Source organism: Lates calcarifer, linkage group LG18 (genome assembly GCF_001640805.2).
Source record: "Lates calcarifer isolate ASB-BC8 linkage group LG18, TLL_Latcal_v3, whole genome shotgun sequence".
NCBI classification, from domain to species: Eukaryota; Metazoa; Chordata; class Actinopteri; family Centropomidae; genus Lates; species Lates calcarifer.
Window position 1 is genome coordinate 16,619,180 of NC_066850.1, and position 26,623 is coordinate 16,645,802.

Sequence of the window (26,623 nt, forward strand, 5' to 3'; positions counted from 1 at the left end):
TCTGTCAGCAAATGAGTTGTTGCAGTTTGAAAAACTAAATCCTGACTAATTCTTACACTGGAAATGTTTCTCTTGGCACTTACACAAAACTGACTAGTTAAGAGTCAAGCGGTCATAAACCAGTGGACATCTCCTTCTTTTTCCTTCATTTTGGCCACTCCTCAACCACATTTCTCAAAATGTAAAGTCAGAGTGAGGAACATATAAATGACATGAAATCAAAAGTTCAGATGCAGATCTTTTTATTGTTCTTTTATTAAATACAGTTTGTGGCCAGCAAGTTGCCTATTTTTCTTCTCTGTTTTCCATCTTGTGCACACATACAAAAACCTTCTTTTCATCTCTCTTCCCCTACATACTTTTTCCATTCATTACACTCACTTGAGTTTTACCATCTATCATCCATCTACGAGCAAGATATCACATCAACTTACACAGGAAGTTGTTGGATTTACACATCTTGCAATCTTCCAAAACACAGCTTTATCCATCTCGTCTCTCATCTCTTCAGCCTTCAGACAACATTCTCTTACTTTCATTAACAAGTCCTTTACATGTTTAACTGTCCAATCCCTTAGGACAGCTAAATACATCCTGCTGCCTCAACAGCTGCGAGCTGTGCCCACAACTAGAGAGCCATGCAAGATCCTACACTGAAAAGTTTCGTTCTAAAAACATGGCTCAGTTCAAAATTTTGTGTTAAAACAAAACTCCATCTCTTCTCTGACGTGATTTCAACTTCTGATCATTTCACCACGCTTCATAGTGATGTCTTCCACATGTCTTCCAACAGTGAGAGACTGAAATCTCATCTGTTAGGGGTTTAAAATTAATGCCTCTGAAAATAAAAAACTGTCTGGGTCCAAACATCTGTCATTTAAGGAATGTATAAAAATAAGATCTTTTCATTCATCTAAAAATCAGACTTTTACAGAGAAAGTTGTAGCATTGTGTTGTACATCTCATCTATTTGGGGATTCTTTTCCTTTCCTGTCTCCTAAACAAGCTCAAAATTTCAAAAAACTTCACCTGAAAGCTAAAACAGTGCTGTTTTATAATATCTACAAAAAAATACTACAACCGATTTTATAATATAAAAATGTAAAACTTTCATTAGCTCCCAAAAATGGTCTAAAATAATGTTTAAATAGTAAATTAATAGTAAACAAGATTTGATGCACCACCTCTATCTTCAGGAAATCCACATGTGACACACAGATTCATATGTGAAATGTGTTTGCTTCTTGTTATGCTTCCCTTTTTCAGGAGTTACTGGAAGGCATGTACATCTCTCAGAATGCTGTGTCTCTGTGGGATGCACTTTGAAGGAGGGGTAAGGTAAATAGCTGCCGAAGTGGACAGTAACACAGAACACTGTTGTAATAATATGCACCCACGCAGACACACATAAATACGAGTTCCACACTTCTCTGCGCTGTTTTTTTGTTTGTTTGTTTATGTACAAAAAACAAAATGTCCGCCCAGGAGTCCATTGTCTCCTGCCAACTCAGTTCACACCATAGTCTCTTTTCTCTTCCCTAAAGAACACAGACTCTTCTTGTCCTTTTTGGTTTTGTGTGATGTGGACGAGGAGAGCGGGGACGTGGAGGACGATGATGTCGTCGAAGATGAGGAGGAAGGTGAGGAGGAAGGTGAGGAGGAAGGTGAGGGAGATGTCGCGGCGGGGCTGGAGGTTGTGTTGTTGCATGGTGAGCTGGGGGCGGACTGAGAGGTGGGCTGCGGGCAGTTCTCGTCCGTTTCCTCCATGTGGATGATGGCCGAGACAGAGGAGGGGCGGCGCTTGGAGCGGGCAGAGCTCGTGGGTGGACTGGGGGTGTTGGACTCATTGAGGGGCCGGTGGACGGAGATCGCGCTACGGAGGCAGTTGAGCCACTGCTGCTTGTGGAAGACATCGTTCACTTGCAGGGTGTGGGACTGCGCATGGCTCGGGTCTTGAGAACGCACTCGGAAAGATGTTCTTGGCTGTTAAAGAAATGGGAAAAAAATCAATTAGTGACATGATATATTTAATAGAAGTAGAAAGCTGCATTAACTGTAACACATTATTTAAATGTTGGACACGAGCCTTACCTTTGTCTGCATTGCTGAAAGCACCTCTGAAGGAGCCACCCATTCTGACATCTCCATCCTGCAGGTCCTCCAGCACCAGATCCTGCACCGGGATTGGCTGTCGGTAAACCTGGAAACACTGGCGCTCATTCCTGGTGACGGGGCGCGTCAGAACCAGCAGCTCAGTAAACAGGAACACGTGCAGCTTCTGGTAGGAATGAAAAAACAGAAAAATATTAAAACCATACCGCTGATATTTGGAGGATGTTATCTGATATCAAAGTTCATACTTCTTAGTATTTTATATGGGCTGTGAGGCTTGTGTTGTTGTGTGAAGAGGCAGATAAAGCAGCAGTGTGTTGTCGAGAGGAAAGTGAGTGTTTGTTTTGCTCACCGTCCCACTCTTGTTACGGAGCTCCCCGTGGCACAGCAGGCTCTTGCACTGCTCAATGCGAGGGTCCTTCTGCCTGTCATCCAGATACTCCAGCTTGTCGATGTAGTACTGGCACTCAGACTCTCCCTTCTTCATATTGATGTCAGACAGAACACCCTGGATGATGGTGATCTAAACAAACAAGGAAGCAAATTATTAACTTCAGCCACTTTTAAGATAGACAACCTAAACTGGTTCCTGTGTTTAACAAATTGGTCTTTGTGTCTTTGACTTACTGCTTCCTCCAGGCTAGCTGTGTCGGGGTGCTCTGGTGGAGTGTGTTTCAGAATCTCTCTGAGCAGCAGTGGGTACTTGACCAAGCGGGAGCGTGGAATGTCCAAGAAGCTCCACAGGTCCAGTTTCCTGCTGAAAGGGGACTCAAGGCAACGCTGCAGGAAGTCCTGCACTCGCCTGTCCTGTTTCTTCTGGTCCAGCAGCGCCTTGGCTGCCAGCTGGTTGCTGCAGTAGTCCTTGTAGGCATTTAGCCTGGGCAGCTGCAGAAGAAGGAAGGGACACTTTAACTAACTGCCACTGTACTTGCAACCCCAGGATATGAACAGAATCATTGAGTTACTTATATTTAGTGAAAGGACATTTACCCAGCAAACGACAATCTGTCCGATCTGGCCCACAGTCCCATCTCGCCCTGTGGCTTTGGAGAGCTGGGCCAGCAAGTCCTCATGCAGAGGGATGTAGGCGTCCAGGTTGCCGAAAATGTGAGTGAGCTCTTCCTCAGACATAATGGAGAGCTTCAGCATTGGGTCATGGTACGCCTGTGAGTGGGAGGAGAGCCAAAATGGTCAAATAACAACATCCAAGCAGGCCAAGGGGGGGAGGATGCTAAGAATAGTTCAGTGAAGAGGGGTACAACACAAAGACGGAGGAATAATTCCTGTCTTTTTATAGCTCCTGGCTTGGCTGTATGCAAGGCCTGCCAGACTTTGATTTAATCTGTTTGCTTTATATGTACTCCCTCTGCCTCGGAGGTTTAAAAGTACAAACCTTGCGTGCGAGCTGAAGGTCCTCAATCAGATCCTGTTCTCCACGAGACAGCTCAAATATGGCCTAGGGAAGGAGAGGAGGAGGCACAGAAAGATACTTAGCAAAACACATGAATCAGGAAGTCATTACATAATTGCAATAGACAGTGATTAGTCTAAAAGTAAAACTTTAATGGTGCCAAATGATTGAGGTCAACTCCTTCTTGCTCTCTGTGTTTAAAACTGTACAAAGTTTATGGCTGTCGACAGTTGGCTAAGATATCTGACATATGCAGGAAAAAAGGGGGAGGAGGGGTATATGAGTTTACACAGACTGGGAAATGAGCCCTGGATGGCTTTTGGCCCCATTTAGACTATTTGACACAAATACTACAGGGATATGTGAGACTAGTCTGACAGACAGGTAGAATTCACTGCTGTCTGGATTTCTTACTTTGCACTTTTCCCATTGGTGTCCTAACAATGTTTACCTGCCATTTCTACTATACATCAGTGTCTCAGTGTTGATTCTCACCTCTTGCCGCTTGATCTCTTTGGTGGACAAAGTTCCCTTCTGGTGCACGTCTAGTGTCTCTGACCACAGCATGCTGTTCCTCCTTTTGGGCGGTGTGGGGGCCGCGGCCTTGCTGCAAGGCTTCTGGGGCATGCCCGGCGACTTGCCATCGCTCCGGAAGGAGGCCTGTAGATGGGAAAGAGGAAGCCCTAGATGTCAGATATGTTGAAATTGGAAGTTTTTTTTGTAGTGTAACATGCACGATTAAGAGGTGTCCATTAGTGGAATGTCACGGTTGCTCACCTGGATGGTTTGGCCGAAGCGCCGGACGGCCCCATTCTTCACCGGAGAGATGAGGTTGGCTAGCGACGTCACCCTGCCGAGAGGACGGACACGCTTTGTGCTGGGTTCCTAAAAAGGCAAGAGCAAATGGAAGGAGAGATTAGTCGGGGGATTGTATCATAGTAATCATATCATCTCAAAGAACACTCTTAAGTTTTCCTTTGCTGTTCCTCTGTGACTTATTTGTGATAGAACACATCAAGTCATGTCATTAGTAACAATTACTGACTCCGCTCTCTGGTTTGGGAAGAAGAAATAGGAGTAGCTGGAGCCAAGGTCGAGCAGCAACCAGACAGACTGGCGGACCGGCAGCCAGACAAAGACACAGAGGCGGAGGAGGCAGCTCCAGCAGTTGTTGGCTCCATCATGTGAAGAGTCTTGAGCCAGGCCAGCCCACTGAGCACAAAGACTGCTTTCTGACTGCTAATCTAGAGGGGAAGGGGTTCTGGTGGAATGCCAGGAATGCACGAGACCCTGCTCTCAGCTGTTCAACACCCCTCCCCACACACGCACTGCTACTATCTGGCCTGATAACAGCTACAACTACGCTCGAGAATGGATCTGTTCCATCATTCAAACCGTGTAAAATAAACGCTTACTGATTACTCCAGGTCGTTTACTGCCTTTCTCTGGGAAACTGAGCAGGATGGAAGTGTGTGGCAGTGTGTCAGGAGTGTTCAGTAAAACAGACCAACAATGTGACTCGGAGAAAGAAGCAGCAGTCATAAACAGACAGTGAATCTGTTCCCTCTCAAGTGTTTACACACAGCGGCATTGCAGGGGGTGCACAGCGGTGTTTATGGCTGCGAGTTGAGACAGGCTCTTCAGCAAGCCTTGCGTGAGAGCAGCTCCACACCTGGGCCAGGTGACCCCCATCCTACTCCTCCCCTCGCCCATCCCCGAGGCTGGGAGAAACGAGAGAACTGCTTGGCCTCGTGCCAAAAACAACAGGCCACAGGAATCAAAGAGCTGAAGATCTGAGGTAATGATTTCAGCCCATAGAGCCTCTTCAAAAACTTAACTGGATAAGACAGCCAAAGCCACAATCAGCATTTCCAAAATTTGCACTCCCTGCAAAACATTTTCCTTTTTTTTTTTTTTTTTTTTTAAACAAACTATACACTAATGAAGCCTTGCTCCTTGAAATTGAGTGCAGCACTAGAGCAGTTGCTTACATTTTCTCCTGACTCAGGCCAAATGGGATTTTGCCTTGGCTCAGCGAATCTGGGAAACAGAGCAGTCGCTCAGGCTCCGTGCCCTGCGGACACAGCTGCGGAACAGATCCAGTTAAGTCTGCTGTGGCCTGAGAGCTGCTCAGGCTGTGGATGAGTCACGGTCTGCTGTGGCCAGGGTCTCCAAATGGGATCAGATGGGAACAGCCAGGCAGCCTTGAAAACTTAGCAAGCCCTCTAGTGGCAGGGGCCAGCAAAGAGACGCTGCATACCAACTTGTTTTGACTGTGGCACATGTGTCTGAGGAAACTGCCTCTAATTTGTGACCTTTTATCTGTAGACAAAGAAAATAAGTAAAAAGCAAGTAAAAGCTGGAGGAGTGGGGGGTGGGGGTCCCAAAGTCAATATTGGAAATGTGTGTTGACTATTATGCCCTTCCTGTCCTTTTATGACTGACTCCAGAAAAACAAAAAGCTACTAAATCCTCTCAGCGTGAATCAGCTAGCCAGCAAGTGAGACACTGTAGATGGGGAAAGTTGCTATTCCTGGCAGTTTGACCAGGAAACAGTGGAGTTATAGTGAGTCCAGCTCACTTCAGAAAACCAGATGGACCAAAATGCTCCTATACCTACTCTGTCCCTATGATTACATCACAGCTCAACCTGATAATAGCTGAGAAAAGAACAGTCAGACCATAAATAAAAGAGTTGAGGTCAGCACACAGGAAAACAACCCTGCATGAAGCTAAGAGGGTATCTCAATTGTGAAATTCTGTGAGAATAGGACTCACTTCATGAATTGTCCTTTGACTTCTCCTTTATCAAGTGGTTTACTGTCAATGAAACCACATCATCCCAAAAGCTCTTCCGAAAGGGAACCACGCAAGCCTCAAAAGGGGAAGGAAGGAGCTGAAGAAGTGACTTTTATTAATACAGAAACAGAGAACACACCTGGGTTTCAAAACCCATGTCCCTTTAATAGTTTCTGTAGCTGAAGGAATGCACTCTAGCCGCTGTGCTGATTCTGCATCAGAGACCTCAGAGTCAGCGGTCAAAAGCAAAGTATTTCTAGATGGGACTGAACTAAAAGGATGCAAGGTTGTTGACTGAGAATCCAACCCCAACTGCTCCACTGTTTGTGGTACTAACTATCCTGATCTGTCCATATCCCACCAAGGCTGAGCTTCCTGCCGGGATGGGTTTACTGTTTAGAACTCACCCAGGTGCAGTGTAATCCAATCATTAACTTTCCCTGGTTAGGCAGTATCTCAAGCATTGTTATAATTGCCTTGGGACAAAGTTCAAATTTCATCTCACAGGCACAGGTCAATTCAAAGCACACACACTGTGCTCCTGAGATAAAAACAGGGTTAGGTGCTGATTGACTCACAATCTGACGCATGACACAAAGATATGACCTCATCTAAATGAGTTCTAGGCAAACATTTACTGAAAGATACAAGTAGCAGCTACACAAAGTATAAATGTTTTTGCATCTCACCTCTGACTCTTTGTTGGCTTGGTTCTGGTAGTCTATCACTTGCAGAGTCCGTTTGATAGGGACCAAGCTACCCAGTTCATCGTAAGCCACCATAGCTTTCAATAAGAACACAATATCCTTTTTTTTAATCCAGGCGTGTCAGCTTCCCAAGTAATCCACATCAAAGGAAAAAAGCTGATGAAAATCAATGGTAGTGTAAGAGTTTTAAAAAAAATTAAATAAATAATACATCTTTGTCTTCTTCTTTCCTCAGGGAACGAGCTCTCTGAAAGCTCTCCTCTCTAGACTTTGGTCTGAGGTGTACTGAGGGGGAGAGGGCTTTATACAGGAAGGAGAGACTGGGAGGAGCCTCTGCTCAGCCCTCGTGGCTGAGGCAACAATGGGTTTACTTGGAAGAGTAGAGGCTACCTGCATGCTCTGTTGATCCACACACTTAGTGATAACAGTAGTGAGAATTTTGAAGATTACAGGTAAAGTTGACACATACAACAGGGCAGAGTTGGAAGAAGACTGACCCTTGTCTAACAAAATCTGGGTTTGTTTGAAGTAAAGTCCAACAAATAATAATGATGAATATTAATTATTGAGTTCTTTACAAATTTTGGTACTTGATATTCAAAAAAGATAAACATGATGAAAATATTTCTAGCAGGGATTCCTCACATTTAGTTATAAAATATATGCTACTATTGCTGCAGGTGAATAATTAGCTTTACTATCAAAGTAGTAGGGACAAATATAAAATAGTGCTATTTGAACAGTAAAACTAGCTGGGAGTTCTCACAGATAAAAGATATTACAGCTGAAACAATTCACTGATAACAGAAAATTAACTGGCAACAGTTGCTTATATTCATTTAAGTCATTAAAGCCAAAATGTCAATTTTTTTGGTTCCAGGTCATCTACTATGCCATTCAGACAACACAGTAAATGTGGGTTAAACCCGCATCAGGTCTACTTGTACGTGTCGACACGCATCAGCTGACCCTCCTTCACAGCCCTCCTCTCCAACCAGGACTGGACCTGGGTCAGATGCTGCCCAGCTTTAGTGAACATTGCTACCAGGAAATTAATCAAATTATGTCAACATTTACAAGTGATTTACCTGACCCACAGAAAAAAAACCGAGACGGAGGAGAGAAAGAGAGAGGGAACTAGAAAGTGCATCCACGTGACAATCAACAGAGACCAAGTGTGCAGATGGACAGAGGGGTGAAACTGAAACTCTACTTTACCTCCTTACTCTACTAATATAAAAGAGGAATAGTTTTGCCACAACATCAACGATGTGTGGTATCAGGTACTAAAAGGTTTGTAACTAAGTGACTAATTCTGGTTAATAAACTTTAAATGAGTAAACTACAAAGTCATTTTACTTTGATATTTCTTGTTAGTTAATTAATCAAAGCAGTTTCTGCACTGTGAGGCAGCACTCTCTGCTCTTTGCTTTTAACAGAGCTGTTATCAGTCTCATCAGCTAAGGTGGGGGGAGGTGAACTATTAGAATATCAATAGCAGGGACACAGTGACACACAGATGTTTGAACTGAAACCTGTATATTGAGTACCGCTGGGGGGTAGGGTGCGACTGCTACCCATATGTTGATTGGTCTAATGTGTCGGGGGGGGGCGCAACATGTTTGGCAATTTCAGTAAAGACAAAACACTAAAGTGAAGCAGAAATCAAACCTGTGGCTCTTTTTCATGCATGTGTGCACACCCAACCAGACAAGCTGAAGGACAACCACACCTGAAGCCTACACACCCAAACAGCTGGTGCACAAATGCACAGCAAAAAAGTGGAGGTGTTAGTTCTGTTGGAGCTAATGTGTAGGTACTGCAAGGCACACAGTGTCTGTGTGTGTGTGTGTGAATGTGATTTGGGCAAATGGGCAAGCCTGTTCATGACTCCACTTCATCCATCTGGGTCAACATGGAGGTGTGAAAAAGGACGCAGGCCTCATGCTGGTGTAGTGTGTGTGTGTGTGTGGGTGACAAAACACAGATGCTGATCGAGGTGTATAGATGTTGACACCTTGTTCTTTGGGTTTGTTGACAGAGTGGTCAAGAGGGTTCGCCTCCTACAGACCAACAGGATACTGAGTGTGGATTACATCACCCATAAGCCAAAACTAAGTGGAACAGGAGAATAAATCAAGTGACTTGAGTATCAGAGCCAGGAAGTATCAGGATTTAGACTGATGTAGAAAAAGGACAGCAGAGTGAAAAACTATGCAGACTGAAGAGTCAGAGAGGATCTATAAAAATCTGTGTGTGTAGTCTGCAGGCCTTGAGAAGACACTGCACAGTCCTGCTGTTACTCACTCTGTATGGGGAGACATTGGGCTGAATCAGCTGTACATCTGGCCCAGCCACTATAAAAACTAAACGCAACATGGCTAGGCCTGCCTGGCCTTTTCGCCCATAGTCACACTAAGAAACAGCTGGAGTGCTGCTGTGATTTACACTCCAAAACACACACACACGCCAATGTGAGCACGGAGTGGTGAAGAGCGATGACTAATGCAGTGAATTGCAGAGTTTCACCGCTGTCTAACCTATGCCGTGCCAGGGACAGACTGAGCCCTGAGCAGCAGTCAGTACAGGATGCACAGAGCCTAATTACAGCTCTGGGGAAGGCATTAAGCAGACAGCTCCGGGCAAAAGACTGAAGGACGGTGGACGTACTGCTGCCCTCTGCTGATTGAGTTCAGCAGCAACACAGAACATGGGTGATGAGGTGAACATTTCATCTTTATAAGTTTATACATTTTTTTGAGATAAGACTGTTCTGTTCTCTCACAGGCTGCATCATTAAGGAGCCCCTTATTACCAACCACTGAGGGTGTGACACACACCCTCCTCTCACACAGAATTCATTAATGGATTCTAAGTTTCTATGTAATTCCCGTTTGCCGTTGTTTTTTACTTGTGAGAAGAAGTGCTAAAAATCAAATGCAATCAGCAGAATCTTAACTTAAATAGACTTGTCCAACAATTTGTGGTTTTATTAAACTAAATAGATGTTTTTTTTTTTTTTTTAAATAATAACTGACATAACCATGTGCTGGTTTAGCATTTACATTAATCTGACAGAATTAAGCCCAGAATGAAGTCTGGTGACTGTGAAAGTCACATCATATAATTCATATCATTATCATACTTATCAAACCATTCAGAGCCTGTGTGCCCTGTATAGATATTATTTTTCTCTAACTTGAATATTAAAGGAACAGGTATTATCAACAGGGACTATCTGACAGACTAAATTAGGCCCCCAGTTAGGGTGTAATTAAGAGATTTTAACTACTATTATTGTTTATCTTGTTGTTTATTTCTATCAGGGACCTCGTACAAAATACATAAATCTAAAAAAAACATAAGGGATACTTTGTACCAGATTTAGTTACTTGCTATTTTCTACCTGCAGGCCCTGGGCAGGTGAAGGAGACAATAAAGCACAGAGTAAAATCTATTAATCCAGGAAGTTTCTGCTCTGAGGGCACGGACCTATAAATACCTCCACTCCTCTGTGCCTACAATTAAATAAAGATGAGGGTATGTAGAAGATGACAGTGATCTAATCACACAACAGCCTGTAGAAACAATGAAAACCACCAATCTCAAACCTGACTAACATCCTCAGGTGACTCAACTGTTTCTTTTTTTTTTTAGTTTTGTTTTGTTAGTGTTCACACCCAAAGTAACTGGTTGCTACCAAACACAGCGAGGTAACTAAGACTCACAGTGAAACCACCAACACTTTATAGACAGAGCAAACAGATATACTGATAGCACTTACGTTGGCAGATACATAAACAGAAAACTTCCATTTGCCAGGTTAATATTAGGTCATTTGTCATAGTGGCACAGCAACATATGGACAATTCACAAAGGGGTGTTCTGTAGTATAAAGGTAGAGCTTGGCAAACTGCCAGCAGATGGTAAGCATATCTGTATTTTTTTGTGTTTTCAGCAAAATGAAAGCATAAAGAGGTTTCACTTCTGAGCTCTGAGGTTTCCAGTGAATTCCAGCATGTCACAGCTCACCCACACAGGAAGCTGGACAACCAGCACGCAAGCAGATGATCTGAAATAGGTAATACCCTGGGAGTGTGATGCCTTTGGGGGTAATGTCTCACATCAATGTGTAGGACTGCTCTATACCAACATTGGATATTTATATTGGATTTTTTCATCAATGTAACCAAGTACAGATATCTCTGTCGACACTTTGGACTGAGAAGCTGTGATTTAAAAAAAGGGCAGATTAATCAGTAATGGAAATAATTGCTAGCTGCAGCCATAATCATAACAATACTTCAAAAAAAAATCAGACAGTATATAACAAAACTGAGATACTGCAAAAGAGCCATTCTCTCTGATCACTCCTTGTAACTGTTTTTATTTAACTACTCCATTTGGAGTCAGAACCAAAGGGCAGCATTGTACCAGCCACCATATGTTTAACAAGGGATCTGTACAACAACTGTTGTACAGGGATTAGACTTTGCTGGAAGCAGCTCAATTAGAAAAGAAAATAAAGTCAGAGCGAAACACTCTGCTCTGATTTGAATCAAGGAGCGCCCTCGGGACTCTCCACAACACAGTGAACTTTGTTGAGCTAAATCACAGCAACTGATCCAATTCTAAAGAAGCTCAGGCTGTAGGTCTCTGCTAATCCCTCTCCTGTGGGTGCAGGACAGAAACAGCCGACATGGAGACAGAGTGGATGGAGAGAGGCGACCAGTTGGTTGTAAACTGTTTATACCCAAAAAATTTTTAAAAAAGAGAAGGGAGCCAAAAAATCAGATCTGACATTAAGTCAGTAAATTTTGCTCCATTTTTATATACAAAAGCAAATCAGATATCCACATTTGGAAATCTCATCATGGTTGGTAGAGTGAAATGTATAGTGAAAATGTATAGTGAAATGTGCCTGAAGCTAAAGGCGTTCAGTTATGAAACCCTGATCCTACACTGGAAGAGCTACACAGGTCTTTGTGCGCAAATGTGTAGGTGTGTTCATTTAACACCCACACACCAAATGAGGTGTATTTTCCAACCTGACCAGTCCTGTGTGTCAAATCTCGAAATCATGGAACCTGCTTCGACAGAACAAACGGAAGACCTTAACAGGCTCTTCACAAAACAAACACAGGCTTTATCTAGATGTCTTCCAGTGATAAGATCAGCCATTTCCATGATAGGCTCTGAATAAACATCAGACATCAGCTGCAGCAGGAGATTAGATATGGACCCTGGTTTTCAGTTAAGCAACATGGTGTTTATGTTACGATCAAATGCTTCTTAATAACACCATAAACTAGAGTGACATGAGACAAACCTACACTGGAATGTAACCCCGCAGGAACAACATTCGGAGCACTAGAAATGGACATAACGATGAAACTTAACTGATGGACCATGTTTACACTAAATGCTGTTTAAACAACTTCCGGTCACACTAGTATTTTCAGGATGTTTCCAACATTCTTCTGTAAGTGAAGCATATATATATATATATATATATATATATATATATATATATATATATATATATATATATACACACACACACACACATCTTCTCTGCTGGGATTTTGTCAAATGGCCAAATGGTTTCCCAATCACAGCCTTTTACAAACATGATTTACTTATTAAATACTACCTGTTATTTGGCGTCTTAGGTGTTCCACTCATATCGTGTAATGACTAGCATTGGTCATTACTTTTGACAATTAACAGAGTAAATCATTAGGTGATGAGGAAAAAAGGGAATTTATAGATTGACAACTATTATTTTATTGTCGCTTAAATAGCCTGGATTTCAATTGGCCTTGTTATTAATGATTTGGCCTCGTAAAACTAGTTGTAGTACAATTCAAATTGGGCTTGAGGTCTGTTAGGCTATAGCAAAATGAAGTATAATATATATGGCACTACAGTTTTATTCTAGTATTGTTCTATGCCACAGTGATGAGCACTTTAAAAGTAGTAGAGAAGGAGAGGAAGTTAGTAGGACCGGTCATTTGATAATGTTTGAAAATAGCTCCAGCTTCATTAGGTAGGGACCCACTTTAACAAGCCAGCTGTGCTTGTTTTCTCCTCTGTCCTATTCAGCACACAGTTATTTTCCTGGTCTTTTATCAGTATGTCTGTTAAACACGTTATGCCATAAAAACAGTTCTGTTTTGTTTCTGTTCTAATTTTTGTCGTAATGCTTTACATAACCTGAAGTGAGATCAGTGTTAAGTGCAGCCTGATGTCTGTTAATGTGTTTTACCTTAAAGTCAAAGCTGCAGAGGCTGACTGCGTCACTCTCATCTTTCTCTCGGCGCTTCCGCTTCTGTGAAGAGATGAGCAATAAGAACATTAGCAGAAACGCACTCATGTATCATCACACAGGGAATGGGGAGTCATGACTGTCATGGACACAAATAGCATGAGTCTGGGAAACACACCCAGTACATTTTTTAGCTGGACCACAACATTGGGATCAATCTCTATACAGTAGTACTTGTTGAGCTCTCTCTCTCAAATAAAATTATGGGGAAATTATTATTAAAATTATTAGGCCTGCACTTCACATATTCCTGGACTTTCACTGTGTAATCTGTATTTCTTTCAAATTTCCTGATTTAAAAAAAGTCAGTCTAACATGTGGTGTATATTTGCTTTGTGGTGTAGTACACATCCTTGTCTGGATGCCAAGATGAGACTAACATGTAGAGAAATTTACAGCCACCCCATTCTTTGCTTGCACTTCAGTTAAGCTCATTTCCCCCTGTGGGTCTGTTATAAAGCTCCAACAGTCACTGCTGTAGGTCCTGCAGAAAACAGGAAAGAGCTAATTAGGCAGTGGGACACTTTAACACCTGCATGTGGACTGTCAGTCAGGGAGAGTCAGCAGGTGAGAACAGTAGTCTGGCCTGTTGAGGCTCAGGGTTGTTAAAGCCCTCAGGAGCAGTGGTGGCTGCTGGGACCCCTGGGGCTCAGTCACTGCGCTCCATTAGCCATGGAGCGCCAGAATGCTTCTGGCTGGACACACAGGATGTCAAGACCTGATTGACCAGCGAGGTGAGGAGGGCCAAAATGGATACATAATGGTCAGGGGTGGCTGACGATGAATGGCTGAGCTGTGTGATTGTTTTTGTAAAAGCCGGGTGATGGTGTGGGGCATTTCCTCTCTGGAAGGCTATTTGTTTTCCCACAACCATAAAAATTTAAGAGATTTTAAATATTTGCCCTTTCCCATTTCAGGTGGTAAAACCCTTGAAATAGCAACAGATAACATGGCTCAAAGCTGGTTGCATCTCAATAGGACGCTGTGAAAAGAACTGCAAATTACAAAAGACTGTGATTCACTTCTACTTAGCAGACTGGTTGAGCACAACAGAGGAGTTGCATTCTTAGTTGCTAAGGAATGAACTGACAAGCTGACTAACTAACATTAGATAAAGTCAAGCAGCTTTATTAATATAGCACCAAATCATAATGAATGTTAGGAGGAGAGGGGAGGGAGAAAGAGAGAGCGAGCAAGAGGAAAGAAAACAACAACAGGCCAATAATAAGGAAGTGCAATAATCCAGCCTAGAAGTAACAAATGCATGGGTTAGTTTTTCTGCATCTTTTTTAGACAGTATGTGCCTGATTAATGTTAAGTTCTGTGAAAAAAGGCAATCCTTAAAGAGTCCTCGAAGTTTGTTTTATGTGGGAGATAAAGGACATATCCTGATCAAAAATAACTCAGAGATTTCTTACAGTGCTACTGGAAGGTAACTGTGTCTGTGTGAAAATGTGTTTCTGAGGTGTTTAGGGCCAAGTACAATAACTTCAGTTTTGTCTGTGCTGAATGGTAGAAAATTGTGGGTCATTCAGTTCTTCATGAATGTTCCTCCAAGTTAAATACTACCTTAAGCCCAGGTCTTAAATATTAGATAAAAATGACACTACTCTCTGTGCAAAAAACAGACAGCAAGGAAAAGGGGAAAAAAATCGCCATCCTGTTCCTCCCACTTCTGGAAATCCCTCCGTCAGCAGCCTTCAGATGAAATAATACACTCCATGCTTAGACTTGTTCAAATGGTTGGCTGAGTAAATGTTAAATATTCTTTCTCAACAAACTTATCTGCCATCTCGATTATACACACACACTGACGCTATGGAAGCCTTTGCAGGTTATTCCACACAAGTTCAGTCAACACTCTCACATCAAGACAGTGAGGGGGTTTGCTTTTCTGTCTTTAGACGCCAGCTTGCTGAGGCATTTGTTGCCCTGCCGCGATTCATATATCATCAATGTTACACACACGCTTCATAACACTATGACAAAGAAAACTAAATCTGTCCTATGACCTGACAACCTGCTCATTCTGACCCAGGCCTGCATTAGACAGAAGCCTAACTAGTCAAGAAATGTTTAACACATATAAAAAAAACATTCCAACACTTCAAGTTTGCTATTCATGAGAAGCATCTGCTGATGTGAACCATGCCTTGCAGAACACAGCAGACACAGCCATTGCTCTCAAAAACAAAACAAAAAATACTGTGCTTCTTAAGTCTCCACAATGCTTCTGGGAAAATGTTTTATGGACTGATGAAGCTACAGTTGAAGTGTCTGGAAAGAACATGCAGCCTGATATATGGTGTAAAAAAGAGGACCTGCATACCAATAAAAAAAAACTCATCCCAAAGGTAGCGTACGGTGGAGGGAGCATGATCTGGGGCTGTTTTGCTGCCTCTGGGCCTGGACAACTCACCATCATCAAGGGGAAAAATGAATCCTCAAGTTCATCAAGGCATCTTACAAGATAATGTCAGGGGTGGTTATCCAACAGCTGAAGCTCAGCAGAAGCTGAGTGACGCAGGGGGACAATGACCCTATAAACATCGAAGTAAATCTACTGAATCATGACTGCTGATAAAGATCTACTGCCTTTTGCAGTGGCCTAGTTAAAGCCCAGGCCAACAGAGAAGCTGTGGAATTAGCTCAGAGAGCCATTCACATCAGTGTGTTTGGCAGCGATGCTTGTAAAATCATTCTGCCAAAAACTAAACTGGGTTAGGCAGAGACAGACATGAACATGCATCAATGGCAACTGCGTAGAAATATTAGACGTGACCAGTGAGTTTGTCCACTTTTCAAAGTCATATAGAAAAATACAGCATTGTAGTCTCGCTCTTACCATATTTCCTGTCCCAGTATTAACATACATACTCTCTTTCTGTAATCTGCTCTCTCTTGTGTGACTCTGGTGTGCCTAACACTCTGAAGCATTACCACACAAAGGGTTGTTAAAGGAATAGTTAATAGGGGCAAAAAATGGTTACCAGTTAGCGTGGCATTAAGACTGGAGACATTTAGCATTTAGCACAGATGTTACTGAGAAAAATAGCAATTTATCAAAAAGTCTATTATAGTTTATAGTTTGTATTTTCTAACCCAAAATGTGAGAATTGAAATTTCAGTTTGGCTTAAAACCTGTGGATCTTGGGTACCATTTCATTTCACTTAACACGTTATCAATTATTGAGGCATGAAGAAGCTGTGCTGGGTCCTCTCAGTGAAATGGATGAGCATCCACTGGAGAGCGGCACCTTGGATACTTCACGGGTTATCAAGGGTTACATGATATAAATCCTGCTGTCTATGGAATGTTGAGGAATCATCAGACAGTCAGCAAGTAAAGGAGTTGGTCTTAGTTTGAATATACTGTAAACTACTGTTGATATGGGCAAGATCCTCCGACAATAATTATGAATGTTTGTATAAAAAGCCAGATGTGAGTCAGCAGCTGACAGCTACATTAAATCACAGCATCTGATTAAAGCTGGAATGCCTCTTATCAGACAAGCCACTCTTGTGGCTGACATCTCTGGCCGTCTGAACTTGTTGTTTGAAGAGACAGAAAGCTCAGAATCTGACTCTCACTGTTGTTAATTACCTTCACATTCCACCAAAGGGTTTGATCTGCTCCACCTTGGCAATGGGCTGGAAACCTGATTCACATTCTTGCCATGTCAGAAAGCCCCTGGAGGCCTTGTGCCCAATGTAGTGTAGTGAGCGAATGCATCAAGTGCCCGGGGAATGCTTGCTTCGCCTGCTTCCAAAGTTCGCCTGGGGGCCAACGCGCCCCCACCCATACCTGGCCATGCCCCAGCCAGCAGTAAAAAATATCCCCCCTAACCACTTCAAAGACTAAAGACCTGGCTAAATTTTATTTAAAGGCCTGGCAAAACCTTCAAGCTTAAAGTGCCATGGGTGAGGGGGTGAGGAAGGGCAATGAGAGGCAATGAGACAAAGACATTTCCAGGATTCTTTTATTGCACACTCTTTGGTAGATTTATAAATGACAGATAAATTGGGAGTGAGGGGGAAGTATAATCTAATGAGGTCCACGTGGTTTTAGTGGATGAGGTAAGTGTGCCATGTTTGCAAATCAAAGGCAGCAGCCTGGCACAAGATAAAGAGCTGCTGGCCTTTTCTCTTTGCTTTGTTTTAGGCAGCTGTAAACCCTGGAACGCTTGCACACTGCTGTTGCTTGCTGTCTAATCTGTATACTATTTTCTGTTTCTAATCACCTTGTCTCATATGAGGCTGACTGTAAACTATAAGCAGAGCAGTCTATTAGAGAAGCAGCTCTTTGCAGGCCATTATGTTCCTCTGGTATGGAGGTATAAGAAATCGGAGCAGGCTGGATTTCCTTTAACATTTGATCTCTGGCCATTTGAACAGGCCTTGGTTCAGCTATGAAGGAGCCATATAACAGTCATCAGTCCCTGAGTGCGGTATTAGATGTAGATACACTCTAAATGCTGACAGCTGCTTTGGGGAAAGCTGGCCTAGAATGTGGCGCAAATTCTACAAGGCTGGTGACTGCTATGAAGCAATTTGTGGAGAGGCAAGGGCCATATTCTGAAAACATCTGAAAGGGCCCTTCACATGTGGACGGCTGCTATTCATTGCAAATGAGACCTGGCTTTGCAGCCCTGGACCCCACTGCGCTCGGCAGATTCAAAAAGCACTTAGCTACACCACAGGGGGAATCTGAGAAAGACTCAACTTTATGCAAACATTCTGTGATAAAGAGCCAGGTGAGAGCTAATCACGATAGTCTTGAGATCTCCAGCAGAAAACTGAAGTACAGAGTTGTTTATTGCTGCACTCCACTATGTGAAAGAAGTTAAACGTTTTTAAACTTTACACAAAACAGCTTCCCAATTCTCTACATGTCTTTAACAACTTCCTGTGAATTGAACAACAATATATGAAAACAAATCTCCAACATTGTTGGAGTGAACGTGTGCACAGGGGACAAGTAAGTGACAGTAAAAGCTGATTCACACACTCCCCATACACTCCACAATAACTAAATGTAAGGATTTCTTAGCAAAAATCTTTGTTTATGTTATGTATTTATGTTTTAAAAAAAAAAAACTATCAGCTGATGTATTGTTAATCTTCAAAATCCTATATCAGTCACACTCTACAAGGCCGTTCATACCTTGCCTACCTGCTGTCTTTTGTGAGTTAAGGAACTTTATTGTGGGCGATCAGTGAGTTTTCCTGCTATGATCTCCCCCCTACTTTTGCCTCACAGTAAGTGAGATTCATTTTCTTAAGGAAACTTTGCATTTTTGACCCAATATAGTAAAAAAACAGAATCAAGAGCCAACTGCACAACAGAGGAAAAAACAGTAATTACACTTGTGTGTAATTTTGTTGTTATCTTTTTCTATATTTAGGATAGTGCTAAATATGTCCAAAGTCAAAACAAGCAAAAGAAATTAAGACATTTATCCTCCAGTCTGGATGGTTTATCTGGGTCAACAAAAAGCTGCCTTTCATCGCAGTGATGGTGCACAGCGATACAGTTTCCTGGAATTTGTTATGATGGGAAGAGGTGCTTAAGTCAGATAAAAGCCAACTCAGAGAAATGTGCAGATGGAGAGTATATAAAAACTGAATATTTCATATATGTACTGTATGTTATCTAATTTTACCGCTGCACAGTCACACTTCTGCTGTAAGTTATTTCGATATTTGTGTCTTGGAAGTGGCCTAATAAAATGTGCAAACTGGAAAATGAGTCTTGTACTCACCAGACTGAAGTCCCATTGTGGTCCTGGGGTGAGGAAGGTGAAGGAACTTCCTCTTCGCAGTGACCTGTATGACAAAAATAAAGAAGACCACATGGGTGAGTCAGAATTCCAACAAAGCTACACCAAAAATAAAATCACAAAAAGTACAGAGCCTGTTTATCACAGCCTCTCAATGTGGTTTGAGCGCGGCCTCAATTTCAAGAGGTCATCCCACTGTGCTGTGAACAAACATTATTCTGATCCAGTTATGAGAATATTCAAGAATCACCAGACTGAGGTAAACCACCAGTCGAGTCCACCCTGTGCTAAAGTCCCAGAGAAAGAGTGAGTAAAGCCTGTGACTTAGTGAGTTCAAAGCATTCACAAGATGATAAGAGGGGAACGGTGACTCAGAGAATGGTGGTGTCCTGGGAAAACATTCACCTCCTGTTACCTACCACAGCCTCAGCATGGTGTAGGTGCAGCTGTGTCCAACCCAGGCCAAGACTGACAGATAAGGATCCACCTAGTCAGAGAGTTAAGGGGAACATGAACCTGGTCTACTTCCTCAAAGAGGCATCATCAAGCACTAAGCTGTCCTTAGACCTAAGAATCCTGTGACATTTCGGGGGGGGGGGTCCTTTATCCTACACCTTACTCCTTCCCAAACATGTGGACAGCACCCTATATGTCTTTTTTTTTGTTTTTGTTAGGAGGAGAGGTTTGCCTTTTTTGGGACTCTACAGTGAGACTGCCCGGAAAAAACACTTCCCCACAAAGCAGCCGTGTATACTGTAAATCCTGCTCATGTCAAACAACTTATCTTCAATCTGTGTGATTATTAAAGTATTAAAACAAGGTTAGGCCGGATGAGGCCACACTGAGGACCATTACACAACACATCACGCTCAGTGAATGGCGAGTAATGAATGGTTACACAAGAAGAAAAACATCAAAGCAGCGCTCAAGATCTGTCTTGTATCAACAATAAACTGGATTTTTATTGAAGCAATATTTCACACTGATGAAATATTTTCAATAAGCATGCCTCAGACTGCCATACATGGTTAAATAACTGTACAATTTATGAATTACAAAGGATTACAAAAACTATGTACTGCCTCGACGCAGACTTGCATAGCATTTATTGGTAGAGGTATTGTTGACATAAAGCTGTGACTTAACTAGAAGGAAGAATTTTAATGACACTTGTCGTAAAAATGAGGAAAAACTCTATTTCTAATAAATGGCACCATACCATAATTGAATTCATGAAAATGCAAACAAAAGATGAAATGTTAAGACTCTGTGGAGTATGTTTAAAGAAACTATCATGTAACAGTGGCTCATCATATTCAGCAGAAATGTCACAGAGTCAAACCACCTACACTGCTCAGCTGGCATGCCCTTATCTGGGGCTCACACATTATCATAAATGGTGTCAGAACAGTTTATGATATTGAAGATTTATGTCTCTGGCTTTTCGATGGCGGGACGTGAAAAGTCATCAGCATCCGGAGAATGCTGAGCTGCTCAGAAACACTTGTGTGTCCGGAAAGCGCTGCTCGTAAGGCTGAGTTATTCCAGTCATACTGCTGCTCAACTACTGTTGCTTCAGGCGGCATTTATCCAGTGACACAGCAACTGTCTGACAGTCAGCACTCTAGGACACCTGCAGCACTCCCTGCACCCTCTCACACCTCCTAAGCTTGGGTTGGTGATGAGCTAGACAGTCATTTATAATATTTACTGTAACTGACTAATTTAAACAAAATTGAACTTTTTTTATTTACAGTACATGCAATGGTCGAGTCTAGTCAGCTTTATCCAAATATTACTCAGTTTACAGTAATGTAAGACGAGGAAAAGCAGCAAATCATCATCGTTGAGAGAGTGGAGCTTATTGCTCACAAAAGTGACTTACACAATTCATCAGTTTTCTATAAACTGACTTAATTAATAGACTTAATTGTTTTAGCTCTCTTGAGAACCCAAATGAGCTGTGTGATTTACACATGATGAGGTTTCAAACAGACCTTAGCACTGCATTTAGTTCACCACTTTAGATTTCCAAATGCTGATACCAAATGGTATCAGCACACCGAATGGACCACTATTACTAATTATTATATAACCACAGGAAGAAAAAACAATAAATATTTATCATATAATATAAAAATGTAAATAATATGGTATATTTTTTGTTTGTCCAGTAAGACATTCATACTGTTGCACTGCATTGTTCACATTAATAGTATCAAAAATGGTTGTGTAACAAAAGAAATCAGGCTTCGCTCCCTCTCTCCTCTACACAGCTTACCGATGTGAAGTGACCGTGAATGTCAGATTGTCAGTCTCACACAGTTACAGTAATGGTCATACACAGAGCCCCCTCATCTGACACCTGATCAAAGCTGTCTGACCATACAACATATAGCTGGGAGTTTAAATTCTCCTTGACAGAGAAATAACAAAGTCACACTGAATAGTTAACACGTGATCTCTGGGAAGCGCAGTACAAAAATATGCCAACTGAGCTCACATGAAATGCTACTGTAGCTGTTTGAGACGCTTAGAAAACGTGAAAAGTGATTTCACAAACATTGACACTGTTGAGATAATAATATAAAAAGCAAAAGATAGAGGGGAGAAAACGAGAGCAGATAGATCCTGTGAACCTCAGAGTGCACCAATAACACTAATTAACTAAGTTAGGGTTAGAATTCCTGCCGGACCACCCATGTTGGAAATGTATGCACCGATGCTCCTGTAAGGTGATTTGGATAAACAGCATGTGCTGTGAAATAACAACAATAGCTAAAGAGAGAAGGAAAATGAGAAGCTCCCTGGGTGTCCCGGGGCAAGTCAAGGGTTAAAGGTCACTGCAGGTGTTGTTCGTCAATTAGTCATCTCTCTACTATTTTGTTTGGTGAGTAAACGTAATATTTCTGGGCTCTCTCTGTGTTTTTTATGGAACACTTCACTGGTGTTAAAAACAAATGGAGGTATACACTGGGCTGAAATAAGCCTTATTATGTAAAAATACATCATTAAAAAAAAAAAACAGAGTTGAGTGTGTACACCATCCAACTCTTGCTACAGGCCATGGTTATCTCTCACCTCAGCTACTGCAATGCTCCTTTGGCCTCAGTTCATGCACAGTGAAACCCCTGCAAACGGTCGACGGCGGCGGATCAAGTTTTCAACTTCTGTGTAAACTCAATAATACAAGCGTATGCTCCTTCTCAACCATTGTATTCCACCAGGGATTGTCGTCAGCAACTATTCTGATAACTGACTGAATCATTTCTCAAGCAAAAGTGCCAAACATTCTGTGGTTGCAGTCTTGCCTAAGTGACAGTTATTTTGAAATTTTTAATAAATTAGTGATTGACATTCACACTGTTGTTGCATGCCTCTTATTCCACTGAAGATCTAATGTTTTAGGTCACACCCCTCTGTCTCCTCTTGTTTCCTCTCTGTCTGTCACAATCGACAATCAAGTTTCTTTGCAAAAATAATATAATAATTGTTACTGTTATTATCAAAAGGAGAACGAACAATCACAGTGTGCGGTTCAGTGCATCGTTTAGTTACTAAAATGCCATTGAATTATGATGCAGGATGCTAAGAAGGCAGAGGCTTCTGCACAATGTGCAGTCATTGTCCTCACAATGTAACCATTGTTATGTTCAGGCTGGCATCCAAGACGAGACAATTTCTCACACTGATGTTGACATTCAGGGAATTTCACAGGTGAGAAGAGCTTGAAGAAATTAAACATAACGACTCTTCCGCTCATTGGCTTAATATCTCATGGCGTAATCTAAACAACTGTTCTGAAGTCAGTATTTCAGCATCATTCGCTTCATTCTAACACAGTTGATAATTATTTACATCGCCAGTTGGCACCTCTTGACGTTTCCTACATACTTGTAGGAGGAGAAATGTACTCAAATTCCGTAACAGAAAAAACACACAGTAGTGCTTTTATATCTCATCATTATTCGTCTCAGTGTCAGCTTCCAGTTTACAAGAAATCTCTGCACTTGAGAAACTCCTGACAGAAGAAGGTCAGGAGGTGAGAAAGAGGAACCAACACTGTAACATTTCACAAACCATCAGTGAAAGGATAAACACTGAACAGTCTGTCTGCGAAGGTCTTCCTCCCAGTCCGATCCAAATCCTCTGGTGGTGGGATAACTCACACTACATGTTTCAATTAGCCTCTCAACACAGCCAAAATACAGAGTGTCTATGCTCACACTGATCAGCTGCTCACAACATAGGTACACTAAAAATAAAGATGGAACCCCTGATTGCTCAAACAAGATTAGAGCTGCCCCCTCAAGGTCAACAGAGAAGCAGAGAAAGTGGTGGCACCCAGGTGAGGCTAGAGGGAAAGAGAGAAAGAATAGAAAAAGAAAGAAGAAGGCAGGTAAGTGAGAATCAACTGACAAAATTCTGAGGCGGGTACAGTCCTTCATTGCAATACCTTGAGTCAAAACTAGGAAAAACTGCCAGTAAGGCTGAGTGGTGGTGCTGCGTTCAGCTCTCTTAACACATGCATGAATTCTATTTTGAACAGAAAGAAAAAAAATAGAGCTGTAGATGGCTGGGAACTAACAGACACTATGGTCTGTCTATTAGCAAGAACAGTTTTACTTCTGTCAAAGAACTGTCTCAGTCAAGTCACACACTCATTCACAAATTACTCATTTGTTGCACAGCCAAATCACTGATTGATTGGACACTGATCGATTAACGCATACAGTACACAAGTTTGACATTCATCACTGCAGCTACCTGCAGCCCCCAAAGCCATTCAAGTGTCAAAATCTCCTGGTAAACACACATGACAGGGTGAACATCAATAAACCAATGTATAATCACTCTAAGGTCATTGTAAGCCGGCATATAAATAGAGGCACGTTATTGCATGGACATGCACACAACAGCACTGCTGTGGAAAAAACACACTACAACGTCTTGTTTCCTATACAGTGAACAACTTTGAAAGCTGATACCTCCCTGTGTGTGAAACATTTTCATGAATACGTGACTGACATCACCACACAAACCAGGGGACAAAGGTCATTTCTCCTCCTGTACCTGTTCTTATGTGTGAAGGGAAGAGTACCCCATGAGTCAGTGGATCAGCATTCCACTTAGCCCTACCTCTGTTTGTTAAAGCTGGCTAACTGTGAAACTGAACTATCTGCTGACCCCACCTGCAAACTCATGTTCTCCTGTGTCTTTTCTACTGATACCACAGAAGAGAGTCTCTCACAGCATTTTCATGATGCTGGAAGGCAAAGTAGTAGTACTGTTACTTTACTGGAAAGAATTTCCATTTTTATTAAGCAAAAACCCCACCATAACAACTTTAGACCTAACAACCTAGCAATACACTCTATATTATATCTCTCCACTGACTCAATGAGATATTTTAACCATGCAGCTTTAGTCAGAGTTAAACCAATTCTGCTCATGCATGGCAACAAAACTAATCAAAAATAAAAATAAAAAAAATCCATGGTATTTTAATAGCCAGTCTCACTTGGGAGATCAATCCTTATTTTCCCTCAACATTTATCTTTTTTCCATAAACCTTGTTACTGAGGTCAGCTATTGGATGATGTTTTTTCCATGTTTGTCTGCAGAGCCAGCTGGGGACTGGGCAGGATTGGGACACTTTGGCACACAATATGGAAAGTGTTTCAAAAGAGCCTAATATAAATGCTCCCAGGGCTTTATTGCCACTAAACATACTGATGACTATGATAGCCACCATGGCCACTATGGGAAAAATCTCATTGTATTGATATAAATTAGCTCTGGAACAGTAACTAAGTGCTGGTCACATGTGTGGCCATTAACTGGGAGGTATGCATGTGTATGGGATAATGATTGTGTTGCCTTGATACAACTTTTGGCTGAATGATGACTCAAAAGTTATACACAGAGGTAGGGTTGGAAAAACACTGCCCAAACACCAGTTTTACTATACTTTACTAAGCACTGCCTTGGGAGGGCTTCCCCAAAAATATGCAGATGCACCAATAAATTATGCTTATTGGCTAAATCAGACATAACAACATTGGATCAGTCAAATATGAACAACACAGAACTGTTAGTTATGTTTAGGGGTTTTACTCAAAGAATAGGTTCACTTTTTTTTTTCAGGTTTATCAGAAAACAAGATTCATGCTCCTCTTTGTGCATTAGGAGTTACTGGTTGCTCTAATCATTCCTCCTCTAAACATTGGTTGTGAATTGTTCCATTCCTTGAAATAACCTCTTCCTAAAGTGACTCTGGTGTAGGAGACAGGCAACAACATTGACAGTTCTGTGCAAAACTGACTTCAGCAGTTGGCATTAGTCACATCAAGCACAAAGTCTTCCAAATATCCAAAGTTATCCTTTAATATTACTGTCTAACTAGCAACAGACAAAAGTAACTTGGTCTTTGTAAACTGTGCAGTTTGTTTGACTGACTCGTTCTGCACATGCATTGTATTAAGACGGACAACAGCTGGTTTAGAAAGGATAAAAATATATCGGCGGATCTGAATGATTAAAAACATAGGGTCAAAGCTGCTGTGACAAAACAAGAAAGAATAAGTTAAGTTAGAATAATAGGCCTACAAAAATGCCTCTTCTCCATTACCGTAAGTTCTCACAAAAGAAATCACACACAATGGAAAGAAAAAGGGGTTGAAGAGGCAGGTCTCACTTTTCTATACCCATAAAGGGCTCACAGTGACTCTTTGCTGACATCTAGTGTAATTTGAAAAACTGAAAATATGTGCACACTTAAAAAAACTAATGTTTAACGCCACATACATGCTTTATTTTGGTAGCACGTGTGACTTGACAAACGTCGCTATCTTATCCTGTGCTATTTTAAAGTTAGCATGTCGCCGTTTAAAGAAGCTAAAGACAAGCTACCGTGTCATAGGAAAGCATACTAGCCGGTGTTGGCGTAGCAGCACTGTTGTCCCGGATTAACTGCCAAATGTGGTTTTGCACCTACGGTTCTGCAATTGTTTTGTAAGTTTAACGTTGCAGATTCAGTGAGTCAGTTCATAGTTTGACCAGAAAAGACGAGCTTACCGTCGCAAACTCCTGCTGTTGTTCTCCGGGGAGGACTCCTCATCAGCTGAAAACTTCCTCTTCAAGTACCGGGAGCTCGGCTGTCTTTTCGGTTTTTCTAAATTCGAATCAGAAGCTTGGACCTCACCGGTTTCACCCATTTGAAACGTCAATGACACAGACCAGTTGTAATTATGTGCTACTGAACAATTATCCTCACCACTACTACTACTATTTCTACTACTACTACTACAACAGAAACTCGTGGGCATTTTTGAATATGGCGGAAATCCAAATATTGACCAATGAGAGGAGAACCGAGGAACTCGTTGCTAGGATACACTACACTAAGTGGGCGGGGCTAGAGTCGTTCATTAACACAAGGGAATATAATCAGCAGTTTGGAGTAATTAAAATGAAATCTATTTAA

General features: G+C 41.8%; 1 protein-coding gene across 6 annotated transcripts; it reads right to left on the reverse strand.

The window, feature by feature from the left end:
* Window positions 1-225: 225 nt before the first annotated feature.
* Window positions 226-26,455, reverse strand: net1 (neuroepithelial cell transforming 1). Of its 6 annotated transcripts, none has more exons than XM_018697134.2 (12): window positions 26,215-26,455; window positions 19,543-19,624; window positions 19,120-19,183; window positions 13,298-13,360; window positions 4,301-4,408; window positions 4,019-4,183; window positions 3,506-3,568; window positions 3,103-3,276; window positions 2,740-2,997; window positions 2,465-2,635; window positions 2,092-2,278; window positions 1,733-1,983 (listed from the first exon to the last, which is right to left on the reverse strand). In XM_018697134.2, exons 1-12 carry the CDS (start codon window positions 26,255-26,257, stop codon window positions 1,874-1,876), a joined length of 1,488 nt encoding a protein of 495 aa, XP_018552650.1. In that variant the 5' UTR covers window positions 26,258-26,455; the 3' UTR covers window positions 1,733-1,873. The 6 variants fall into 6 exon arrangements, with proteins under 6 accessions (XP_050933499.1, XP_018552652.1, XP_018552650.1 ...); XM_018697135.2 differs by having other exon boundaries at window positions 19,557-19,624; window positions 26,215-26,235; XM_051077542.1 differs by lacking the exon at window positions 19,543-19,624 and having other exon boundaries at window positions 226-1,983; window positions 2,081-2,278.
* Window positions 26,456-26,623: the final 168 nt, after the last annotated feature.